General features: G+C 30.6%; 3 protein-coding genes across 5 annotated transcripts; 1 reads left to right on the plus strand and 2 right to left on the minus strand.

Moving 5' to 3' along the window:
- Nucleotides 1-5,991: 5,991 nt before the first annotated feature.
- Rab30 (RAS oncogene family member Rab30) lies at nucleotides 5,992-8,319 on the minus strand. Of its 2 annotated transcripts, XM_090116697.1 has the most exons (5): nucleotides 8,193-8,319; nucleotides 7,843-8,046; nucleotides 7,028-7,211; nucleotides 6,524-6,675; nucleotides 5,992-6,110 (listed from the first exon to the last, which is right to left on the minus strand). In XM_090116697.1, exons 2-5 carry the CDS (start codon nucleotides 8,011-8,013, stop codon nucleotides 6,009-6,011), a joined length of 609 nt encoding a protein of 202 aa, XP_089972823.1. In that variant the 5' UTR covers nucleotides 8,014-8,046; nucleotides 8,193-8,319; the 3' UTR covers nucleotides 5,992-6,008. The 2 variants fall into 2 exon arrangements, with proteins under 2 accessions (XP_089972823.1, XP_089972821.1); XM_090116695.1 differs by having other exon boundaries at nucleotides 7,843-8,313.
- Nucleotides 8,320-8,634: 315 nt separating this feature from the next.
- LOC149897036 (speckle-type POZ protein-like) lies at nucleotides 8,635-10,347 on the plus strand. Its single transcript, XM_090116991.1, has one exon. The coding sequence runs from the start codon at nucleotides 8,881-8,883 to the stop codon at nucleotides 9,901-9,903; it is 1,023 nt and encodes a 340-aa protein (XP_089973117.1). The 5' UTR covers nucleotides 8,635-8,880; the 3' UTR covers nucleotides 9,904-10,347.
- Nucleotides 10,348-10,487: 140 nt separating this feature from the next.
- Nucleotides 10,488-12,340, minus strand: LOC149897037 (putative RNA-binding protein EIF1AD). Of its 2 annotated transcripts, XM_090116999.1 has the most exons (3): nucleotides 12,293-12,340; nucleotides 11,103-11,305; nucleotides 10,488-10,979 (listed from the first exon to the last, which is right to left on the minus strand). In XM_090116999.1, exons 2-3 carry the CDS (start codon nucleotides 11,223-11,225, stop codon nucleotides 10,620-10,622), a joined length of 483 nt encoding a protein of 160 aa, XP_089973125.1. In that variant the 5' UTR covers nucleotides 11,226-11,305; nucleotides 12,293-12,340; the 3' UTR covers nucleotides 10,488-10,619. The 2 variants fall into 2 exon arrangements, with proteins under 2 accessions (XP_089973125.1, XP_089973124.1); XM_090116998.1 differs by lacking the exon at nucleotides 12,293-12,340 and having other exon boundaries at nucleotides 11,103-11,308.
- Nucleotides 12,341-12,697: the final 357 nt, after the last annotated feature.

Here is a 12,697-nt window from a genome sequence, read left to right on the forward strand (position 1 = left end):
TATAATCGATTTAAAATCGAATGATGAAATTATTTTTTTTATATCTTTTAAATTATTTTATTTTATTCATCTATCACATACTTAAATGTTATTTTACGCACGTTACATAGCACATTTTTAATTTTTAGCAATTGAGCTAATTTTGTTATTATTGTGTATTTTCAGGTATTTTTAACAATAAAACTTACAAAATCCATAAACCATTTCATTTTAATGACAAGAAGTCTGGTATTTTAATACGATTAACGACTTAATTTTAATTTATATGTATCCAACCGAATTATGTTATATTAATAATTAATGGAAGTTATACTACACCACCTTGCTAAACTAATCCCAGAGAAACATAATCGCTTATCGCATCTCAATATCGATGAGGGTTAAAATCGATACAGTGTTGAGTCTTATTTGTAATCGATGCAGCATACAACCCTATGTTCTTAGTTTGTAAATAAAGGTGTATATACACTTAGCACTTCTTAATATGGAATATGCATGATTTTCTTATCCGATATAAGGGAGAAAAATTTCGCAGCCAAAAAGTAATAATCCAAGAGCCCACGACGGCCAGACTTTCCTTTTTTTCGGAAAGTTGAAAGTTTCTTTGTATAATATGTCTCCTATACAGATAAGAACGACCAGCGACTATCGTCTATCAAGTTTGGGTTGTGGAACTACTTTGGCAGGAAAGTGGTAAAGGTGTATAAAATAGTACCTACCTAACTTTCATTATAGTAAGCTAATAGCACAGTAAACAAACATACATCCTACTCGTTTTTAATCCTAGTTTTGTTAACAACCCTATTAGGTATATTTAACGGATATTAGATATTGCAATATATGTAATAAATAAATGCTTATTTCGCACCTACGAATTTAAAATTTAGTTTTATTCAGTAAAAAAGCGTAAGATAAAATCACGTATTAGTATGTAAAAGAATAAAGATGATCCCATTGTAATCAACCTTATTTTATTATATCATAAGTTATTTATATAATAAATTTATTAAAAAATTACATTGTGGTTTTATTTTTTGTTAAGGCCCCCTTGTCCCGAAAGTTTAGGCATTATAAGCACTGAGACGGCTCGCGCCCGCGTTGCGCAGGAGCCGGCGCGGTGAACTCCGGTGACCTATGGAGGCGGGCGAGCACGCTACAGTATAAATAAATTAGTAGTTTGATTTTATTAGCTACCCTAGGAATGTTGATCAATAAATTAATTTCTTATCCTATACTATTAAACGATCAATATTTGCATATTTATATATTTGTTTGTATATATAAAGTGTGGATATTTTAGATGGGCCCTGGAGGGAAAGTCCTTAATTTTTTAAAAGAAATAGAACTGCATTCAAAGATTTTCTAAAAAATCACTTGCTTCGACCGGGAATCGAACTAGCTATAAAATAAATAACTTAACGTCCTACTTCTTTAAAATTTCTATCAAAAAGAAACGCCTAAGAAAGAAAATATGTGCATTAAATTAATATTATTAATTAATGACCAATGAAACTATTTTCTTTCCTTCATATTAATGAATCAATTTTATCTTCGAAGGGAGGTTACCTGCCTTAAAACAACAACTAATAATACCTCAATGGATTAAAGTGAATTAATCGATACGGACTTGAACATAATATGGCAATCATAAAATTCATCAGCAAATCAATAAAAAAATAATAATATAATAATTTATATATTATTTTACTAGCTGTGCCGCGCGGATATAATATAGCCTATAACCTTCCTCGACAAATGGGAAATATAACACCGAAAGAATTTTTCAAATCGGACCAGTAGTTCCTGAGATTAGCCCGTTCAAACAAACAAACTCTTCAGCTTTATAATATTAGTACAGATAAAGATTATGTAGTTATGTACTAATAATAGAGAAAGATTGATATATTAAGGTTTTAAAATCACTCTACCACAGAATATATTATAATAGTACCACGGATTATGTGCAAGTTCTAAAAACCAGGTAAGTATGAAAGAAACTTAGACACATTAAAGTGATATCCTTTATTAATTGCGAGTATTACAATAATTCAATTTCTTTGGTGATGTTTACTTTCTATTATAAATGACACGAATTATAATAATAATTATTACATCAGATCTGTTAGGAATTACAAAAAAAAATCATGCATTAGGTAGTGTAGACATCACATGGTCAAAAATTAATTTAAACACAATGTATAAAAATAAAAAAAGAAGTAAATTATTTGAACAAATGTAAATTTGGTTTACGTTTATACATTTAAAACAATATTAATTTTAAATAAAAAAAAATAATAATGTAAAAGTTTTTTGAATTTGTGATTGAATAAAGTATTGTTATTATTAATAATTGTTGATTATTATTTTTTTTATAAAACATTATCAGTTCTTCGGTCACCTCAAAAATAGCACACATATAGGAAGTGAAATTAAGAAATAAATAAAATATGCAGACGTATCACTTAAAATATTTACAAATAACAATAAGCGTCAATGAATAAATGTTAAAGAACAATTTACAACAAACATTAATAAAGACAAACAGCGCCATTGCACGAAGTAGAACCATCATAAAATAATATCCGATTTATCAAAAACCTATACCTAAGATGGTATTGATAACATCGTTCATATTAACATTATCATACCTATAGAGATAGGAGGGAGGGAAAGATTGCGGTAACTTCAAACCGTGATCCAAATGTAGCGCTGAGTGCAATGTGCAAGTGATTTATTGAGGTATTGCATCGATTCAAACTTAATGGCGGTTCGGAAGTTAAGTGCAGGTGCGAGTGCGGGTGCGCACAGGTCCCTTAACGTCCCGCTAATACCTAAAATTGTTTTCTGCGCATCGAATCGTACGATGTTTCGAGCCGCCATTAAGTTTGAATCGTGCTGTACCTTACTTTTAACTTCTGCGCAGTTTTGGGCCAGTACTTTCTTACATACACAACTACACAAGTTGTACACTCAACTAATCGTAATATAAAACCACCGTTACATTATTTGTATATAATTATTGAAATATAGGTTTTTGATAAAAAACAGAATTAAATGCTACTACCTAACATTATATTAGTTATAGAAGTCTTTAAAACAACACCAAGCAAAGTTATTGAACACCAAAAACGAAATAAGTAAATGTGATGGTTAAAAATCATTATGCCCATTGTATACATTATTCTATTTTTTTTAGTAAAACATAAAATAATCTACTTTATATAATGTATAGTAAGTTAGTCGATGAATAAGGTATTTTAAGATGAAAATATGTACTTTAGGTAAATATAACTACAGTTATTAATGTACTTATTGCAAATGAATTTAATAAAGTTTCAAACCAGTTACTTTATCCATTTAAATCTATAAATAATTAAATAGTAATTTACCAAAACTAATATTGAAACATTATAATTATACAACATTTAATGTTAAAAATTAACAATAATATAAAATACTATTAACACATGAACAACGACCACAGTAATATAAAAAGAAATTTAAACAATTTTTTACAGAACACATGTCTTGCTTCAATGAATTTATAAAATCGAATTACCAATCGTGTAGTTAGAATTAGATAATCTATATAGTGTTAGAAAAATCTAGATCAGCCAAATGTTTTGTTCCATTCAATTTTCAATTCAAAATACCAGTAACGTAAATTTTAAGAAAACATCACAATCAAATTTAAATAATTCTCAATATACATTACTGTGATCATTAAATATTAACAAATACTGTACTTAAATTAATCGCAAGACAAAATAAAGCTTCTGTTAAAACCCTGACCATTAATATGTAAATAATACGCCCATATATTCCACGATTAGGTAAAAATAGTAAACGGAGTAATTATGGAGTGAATTTCGTTAATTTTACGCTTTATGAAGTGAAATGTAAATTGGGAAATATGAATAAAGGGGTTTGAAAATTTTTGTATGGAGCCTGGCACACCTACAGTCCGCTATATTGATTTTTTTTCGATTTTGCGTCACATTATTAAACTTGCATATTTCGATTGCTGACATACAGACGCGGACGAGCAAAAAATGTTCATCAAAATGGCGGACAGTAGGTGTGCCAAAAATTTTCAAACCCATTTCCTTCCAATTTTATGATACCTTAGTCTATAATCCGATCCTATATCTGTTGTAATATTACAAGAACCGTTTAAGTTCCGTTCCTACTGTAAAAAATTCGATTATTTTTTATCGTTGTCGTTTCAATTACATAAACTTTATGTCATAAAGGATCAAACTGCATACGTCCAGAAAAATGTATTTAGTTATCTTTACAATAGGAACAAAACATAAATTTACTAGTTTGTAGCCTTCAAAACCTTGACAATTACGAAAAATCTGTTCCATTTTCCCTGTATATCATTTCACAACGTCTAATCAACTTTACACCAATTATCTAGCAGTACAATGTAAACGTTAATTATTTATAACTGCGTCTAATAATAATCGAAGGTTATCCTTTATTACTAATACGCATTTTCCGGTAAGAATAATAAAATTGCAATTGAAATAAAACAATGAGATCTACCCTCAACAAAAAATAAGCTATATATAGGTACAATAGATTAGTAGCAACCTACGATTGAATGTATTACTATCAATTTTTAACTATTTTTTTATCTATGGAATAACCAATACATTTTAAAAAGTACTAAAAAATTCTCTACAACATCTAAGTCACAATTTCGCGTGCCTACTTATACCTAACATTGATACAGATTGAACATAAATCGCGACAACTAAGTAATGGCTCTGTCAAAAGGGCATGAATTGATGATATGCATTAGGTTATTAATATAAATTATATATACATAAGAAGCACATAATGAAATGAACACAATACTTTTACTAGAAACCTCATTATTTGTGAAACAAGTTTACTATGCGACTAATATCGGCAAAAAAAATAAGTCCAAGTATGACATTTTGACAAATCCATTATTCTTACAAGCAAATGGAATGTTAAGTTCTACAAATATAATAATTAACAGTAAGAACTTTATAAAGCAATCAATTGTAGAATAATTATCAAACAGAGTTTTTCTGACGAACCGTCAAATCCGCTAATAATATTTAATGCCGGGTCCAGACTGGTGAAACGTAACATGCAATGTAACATTCTGCCTTTCATTGCATGTTCGCTGCTGGTGTGGACGCATAGCGCGCTCATAACGCGCATTCACTACGAACCTCCCGTATTCGTGTTCCTTGCCCCTTTGTGTTCGTCGAAAAACCGACAAATTTCGGATCGCTCCGCGCGCGGCTTGTAATGCTCGTAGCATACGCGTGTAATGCACAATTCGCGCGCGCAAGACGTCCAAACTATGAGAAATTGTTACAAAGTGTATTACCTTTCATGATACATTGCAGCAATGTGGACGGTGAATTCTTTCATTGCATGTTACATTGCATGTTACGTTTCACCAGTCTGGACCCGGCATAAGAACAATAAACACATGTATATACAAACAATAGGTACAAGAAGAAAAAATAACCTAGACCTTATTTCTAGTAATCCCAATTTCTATGTAGTTCTCATTTAACAATAAAAGGTCAACAATCACCTTGCAATATTTCATTTACAACCTGCTTATTATCACTGGCGGGTATTTGTAAAAAAATGTTTACCTGAATCAAGAAATAAGGACAAATGCAAATAAGCAAATATTGTGTCATTCACTGACGTAAGATGGCCAAAATTTAACGGCTATACAAACCGTCTTATTAATAAACGACACAGGTAATTCAGTTTTCACAATAACGCGTAAATACAACTTTAACATGCATTGAGATCAATTCCGTAATTATCTAACATTTATGTATAATAAACAAAATTTCAGTACATTATGTAACTTGTCCCTACGCTAAATTGTTATGTAATTGGGAGATATGTTGTTTTTATCATACTCATTAATCGCTACAAATGATTGCTTATAAAATATAATCTCATACACAGTTATCATTGAGATAAATTCGTTAGGTTATCTACGACCTAAAGCAGCAGGAAGAATCACCAATGGATGACGATTTGCCATTTATTGGTCCTAAGCTTCCATCGTATTTTGGCAACTCCTTGCATTTTGCTTGCTGAAATAGACAAATTGAATTTATTTAATTACAATCAACATTTTACTTGCCATGGTGCCTCAGAATTACAACTGTAAGTCCACTATAAAGTCAAAAGTTATAATATACTAGCGGTCCGCCCCGGCTTCGCCCGTGGTACCTACATGTTTAAACTATCCTATCTCTCAAGTTGGATCGAACTGCACATGGTGTGCGAATTTTATTATAATCGGTTAAGTTGTTTAGGAGTCCATTGAGGACAAACATTGTGACACGAGATTTATATATATATGTATTAAGAAGATTACACTTTTGTTACATCTATTTAAATTTCTGAAACCAAAAAGGTTTCACTACATTGAAGATATCACAACATACTCACATACATTGCAAGTCAATAAAAAAAATGTGTGGTAAAAAAATACTAAACTTACTTCCATCAATTCCACAGCAATTTCCATAAAAAGTCGCTCAACATTTTCCGCCTCCTTTGCTGAGGTCTCCAGAAAGTACATCCCATGGCGCTGCGCAAAGTCTTCACCAATATGTCTTGGTATTTCTCTATCTTCTCTATCAGTTTTATTACCTGATGACACATTGAATACAAAAATTATAGCTTGAGGTATAAATACAATATTGTTTGATTAAGAAAATAATTTTAAAGATTAAAGATTAAATAATATTAAAGATTAAATAGAAAAAAATTAAAGATTTGGAGCCTTAATTCAGCAAAGTTGATACTTGATATCTTGATTTTGTTTTCAATTCAAATATGATTTTAATTTGACAACCATTCTAAATTCTTTCTTCAATTTAATTAAACTCAATTGAAAGAAGAGAACCCCTTGATTCTATATTGTTCATGCATAGCTATCATAATATATGTGCGAGTTTCATGTTTACAATATGAGTATTATTATAAATAGCAGGTAACTCACCAACTAATATCCTCAGCACCTTATTATTAGCGTATTCTTCTATTTCCCTGAGCCAGTCCGGCAGACAGTCAAATGTGGGTTGGCAAGATATATCATACACAAGAATAAGAGCATGTGCTGATCTATAATAGCTCTGTGTGATTGAACGAAATCTCTCTTGCCCTGCCGTATCCCATATTTGTAGCTAAAATTGTTTAATTAATAGAATTTTAAGTCCAAGTACATTACAAAATTTGAGAATAAATTTCCAATTCACTAATCATTATAATATATCACATTGTGTAGTATTATAAATATTGAAAATAAGGTACAGTTTTTCAATCATTTCATTCTACCAACAATTTCCATTCACATACTACTTTGAAGTTTTTTAAGAAAGTGTCTACTGAAACATAATACATGCTTGATCTTTATAATTTTCAATTTAAACATTCTGGAAGGAATTTAAAAAAGCTGTTCCATAAATATCTTTGTATTCAATTCTATGGGAAAATGTTTCTTTATTTTATTAGACCAACTATCTAACAATGAAACCATAATATTTAGAAATACATAAATGGAATCAATCTAATTCATATTATTGTAATAAGTGTGAAAATACAATTTACATCATTCCAATAAATTCTAATTATTTGTTTAATTAATATTAGAGCCAGTACAGCAAATACAATATGCTGAATTTGTGTCCAACCTTTATGATCATACATAAAGCATAATAATTTGTATTGGTTTCAAAACTTGAACCTTGTTTCCTCTAAAGGATTCACCCATATATGGAAGCGGATTACCAAATAATTCGATTCAAGTGAACTCACCTTTACTTTCTCTCCATCGACTTCAACAGTTTTAATCATAAAATCAACACCGATCGTAGCACCTTGACCTGGAGGAAATAGTCCTTGCGTAAATCTCCGCACTAAACATGTTTTGCCTACACCTGCGTTTCCAACGAGCACTACTTTAAATAAAAACTTGTAATCCTCCATAATGAACAGCTAATTACATTTGTCGAAAACTAGCTGAAAGGAATTAACAATAAATTATCTCCCCCGTTCACTGTTCCGCTTTAGTGAATTGACAGACATTACATTACGATAGGCTGATAAAAACGAAATTGAACGATTATTCCACAATCAAACACAAATTATAGTTAAGATAAGATTACACATGAAACGTTGATTTCATATCAAAATATCAATGAAGATATTATCAATCTTCAAAACAATAAATACAGCGATGACGATCAAGTTATTGACTTTTGTCTTTTCAATTTTCACTTTGACATACGACTTTTATTTGTATTTTTTTTTATCTTGTACGATTGCCATAGAATATAGATAATGCTATCACAATAAAATCATATTTTAAAGGGATTTATCCACGTTAATAAATCGTACAAAACTGAAATTATGCAATATTCATTTTTTTTATTACCTAATACCTACGTGAAGCCTGTATGAATTTTAAATTGAAAAATAATAATTAATACATATAAAAATATCTTTTAACCTGAGCTTTTAACAGTTCCGGTTCCAGTTGTCACTTGTCATTTGTCAATTGTCATTTATTGTTTCTATAGTCTATACTATAATATTATAATATTATCTGTAATTTGCAATTTGCATTTTTGAGTTGTGCAGTTTTCAGTTTTGAATTTTGATGTGCGATTTGTATATCAGTAGATTGTTAGTAAATAAAAGGGACTAAAGTCTTAAAGAACCACTAACCATCTATATCAATATGGGCATGTAAATTTGGTGAACATCTTAAAAAAAGCGCTGTACACAAAAAAACAAAAATTTACAAGTATATTTATTTATTGAATAAATTTGGTTTCCTTTGAGATTATTAAAATGTCGAATGTAAATTATACAATCCGAACGGAAGGTCAAACAAAAATAAACACTATTATTTGGACAGTACCATGTTTTGAAACCTTATTAGAAATCAAAACATCCCGAGAATTTCGGACAGAAAATCCAAAAGATAAAGCCGGTGATTTAGCAAATTCGAAATTTCAATTAAAAATGCAATTTCTCGGCAGATTCAATGATATAATCGAGATATATTACTTATCACCCATACCAGTTTTTCTCAAATCAATACTTACCATATGCTTAAAGAGATTTGAAGAGCGATCAATTGTGATAAAAGAATACCACACAGTACAAGCCAATAAATGGCAATACCTAGCAACACTATATAAACGTGATATTGTAAGCTATGATGGGCGTGATACATTCCTCTTGAGCGATGGCAGTCTACGGCTCAAATTTCAGTTCATGGTGACAAATGACATAAAAGTTGACCGAGCACATGTGCCCGAGGCCCAACTCAGTGATGATTTTGAAAGCCTCTTGAATAATGGCTTATTTTCCGATGTGGTTATAAAGTGTGCAGAAGGAAATGAATTCAAAGTACACAAAGCTGTATTGGCCAGTCGTAGTTTGGTTTTAAAGGCTCACTTTGAACATAACACTACTGAATGTATAACAAACATTCTTGAATCACCACTAGAGTCGGAAGTATTGAGAGAAGTTCTGACTTTTATTTACAGTGATAGAGCCCCGAGAGTGGATGAGATACCTGAAAAGCTATTGGCTGCTGCTGACTATTATCAGCTTGGCCGACTTAAGAGTTTGTGTGAAGAGGCTTTACACAAGAAACTTACAGTGAACAATGCTATTGAAACCTTACAGTTAGCAGATTTACATTCAGCAAAAACATTGAAAAATTTAACTTTAGAATTCATAAAGGATGGCCAAGCAAAACTAATAACAAAGACGGAAGGTTGGGCAATGGTGAAGTCAGTAGAGCTGATTAAAAGTATTTATGAGCATATAATGACAGATGATGTAGATGCAGATATTAAATAATAAGTTTAAATTTGTAGGGGGTAGCCATATCTAACTATAGACTTGCAGGAAATTGGATAAGGTAGTAAGGTAGTGTAGTAAAGTATTTTCTCTCTGGTGTCTATAATATATTCAATAAATTAGTTTATAGTGGTGTGTAGGAAAATATAGATAAAATAACCCATGAATAAGGCCTTAAATACCATGTACATTTTCCATTAGCATTTCCACATGTTTTCCAATCTGAGGGAACTAAATCTTTATAAAATTATTCTATCGTATAAGGGTGTGAACTCATTCATTGGATCTGTGATCAGATCTGTGTTAAGATGGTACAAAAATTTACTTAATTTTGAAAAACATGTGTACTAAGTAACACTATTGAATACAAATTTAAGCTTTCTCTATAATTATAATCATTCTTGTTATGAAATTTTATAAATTGCCATCATACTGATTTATATGAAATGTTATGAAAAAAATTATCTTTTATTACATATATTTTATGTTTAGATGTATGTATACTCTGTATGTTTAGAAATTTTGTTTTTACAAGCTTTATACGTGTTTTATTTTATTGTTTATCTAATTGTAGAGTATTTATAAAGGGTGTCTATCTGATAGAGAATCTTTTAACTATAGAAAAGTATATTCAAAATCTTATAATATATGTGTACAATTAAAAAAATGATCTCATTATTGTTAAACAAATAAAAGTTATAAATTAATAGTACATTTTATTTTCTATCACTATTGTCACTATCATCACTCTCACTTGTGTCACTAGAGTCACTTTCACTATCATAAGTTGGCATTTGAACTCTATTAGTGTTCACAAACAAATCATCATCACTATCACCATCACCATTGTTAGTATTATCATCCTTTTTAACATCGTCAAACTCCTTAGGCCAAACTTTATTTTCTTTATAATATTTTATAGAATCCTTGTTCATTATTTTGACGATTTCCGCTTTCACTTTGTCTCCTTCTGCAATTGGTTCAATGAGGATGTAATCTCCTCGCTTCACCCAAATATTCTTCCTAAATTTTGTGGGCATAGATACTAGATATTCTTCTCCACTTGGTGTAGTAATCTGTGAAGATAAAATTGAAAAATAACATTTAAATTTCAGATGTGTACTACATACCTGAATAGATTGATTAATTGCATGTTACATAAATAAATAAATCAAGCAAACAATATATGATTTTCTTACCTCGTGTAAGTTATTTCCTCTACTTCTTAAAACTTTTACAATACTCTGATTTTCTTTGGGCAACTCATAGTCGTCCCATAGAGTCTCGTTCATTACATGTTTCCGTTTATTTACTTTCGACATAGTTTAATTTTCTGTGTATTACACACATAAATGTCTAAACTTGTATAAATAAATACAAAAAATATTGAATTATTACAAAATTAACCCTTATTCAAACGCGAGCCTGTGGAGGAGCTACCAAAAAAGTAAGATACGTTCCTGGGTAATTTTGGGTCGTAGATTTCAAAAATACACACAAAAAAGGGGTTAGTGGGGGGGAAGTACCCTTTTTTCGGTGGGAAGTATATATCTCGTCATCTGTTCTCTCTTGTAAAAAGTTTGGATAGGTGGGAACTATAGCTCCCAGTGTCCACTCCAGACATCAATATTTTAAAATACTAGTTAGTTGCCCTGACTCCACTTGTGAATTTAATGTTATCGTAAAAAATTATGAAGATCAAGTTTTTTAATAAAGGAGATGAAAGTACTCATCAATGCAAGTTTATTTTACTGAGGGAAGAATTCGGGAATTGAAAAATGAATGACTTCAACATAAAAATGGCATTTTTCTAAAACAAAATGAAAACAATAGGTAAATACTAATGTATTGAGTTAAGATTTCTAATTATCTGATCAGGAAATAACGAATAACAATAAATAAGTTGCTAATACCAACTAAAAAATATTTTTTAGACACACAGATTTTATATATAGAATTTCCGAATGTCGTGTGCAGTGACGAACACTGGGATGATATCTTCCCACTTAAAGACTTAATTTCAATCGACTCTACCAAGGTATAAACGAAAGATTCTGGGCATATTTTTACGTTTCACGCAACCGTAATATAGTCTAGTTTACATAGCTAGAACTCAAATCTACTTATCTAATTTTTTTTGAGCACTACACCAAAAACTAAAAAATAACGGTCGTTTTCGGCTGCAAAATCACGTCACCTGACTTTGACGTGTGTTTACCATGACATGTAATAATTCTCTGAAAAGTGTTTCCATGAAAAAAAGTTCTCTGAAATGTTAAGATTGCGTAGATAAATATTACACTGCATTAGGTTTAAGCATATAAAAATAAAACACGATTTACTTCAATCTGAGACGTGGGAAGTATAGCTCCCAGCGTTTTAATAAGGGTTAAAACTTGTGAATCGCGTTGTTTATGTTGTATAACCTCAAAATTATTTGACAATAATAATATGTCAACTTTCTATGTCACTGTCACAAATTATAAGAATGCGTTCTAAATTAACAGTATGAAAAGGTAAGAAACTCTTATATGATTAATGATTGCTATATTAATGGTTACCATTCATAGGCGTGGTAATCGTCGTTCGGCAGATCACGGAGGATAAATCTGCGTGTGAAAGAGTGGATTATCGGTTCGGCGCGGCGTTCGCCATCTAGAAATGCGAGTGCCCGCTTGTGTAGTGTAGATGATGACAGCTCAGAGCTCGGCTCACACTTCACAGCTGTTCGTATAGTGAATGAGGTAAAGGTGATCAAAAACAGCTATATACATATGTATAGAAAAAATAATTC

Source organism: Colias eurytheme, chromosome 26 (assembly GCF_061535395.1).
Source record: "Colias eurytheme isolate Ceu_HAF_F1 chromosome 26, ilColEury1 Martin Lab GWU primary, whole genome shotgun sequence".
Lineage (NCBI taxonomy): Eukaryota > Metazoa > Arthropoda > Insecta > Lepidoptera > Pieridae > Colias > Colias eurytheme.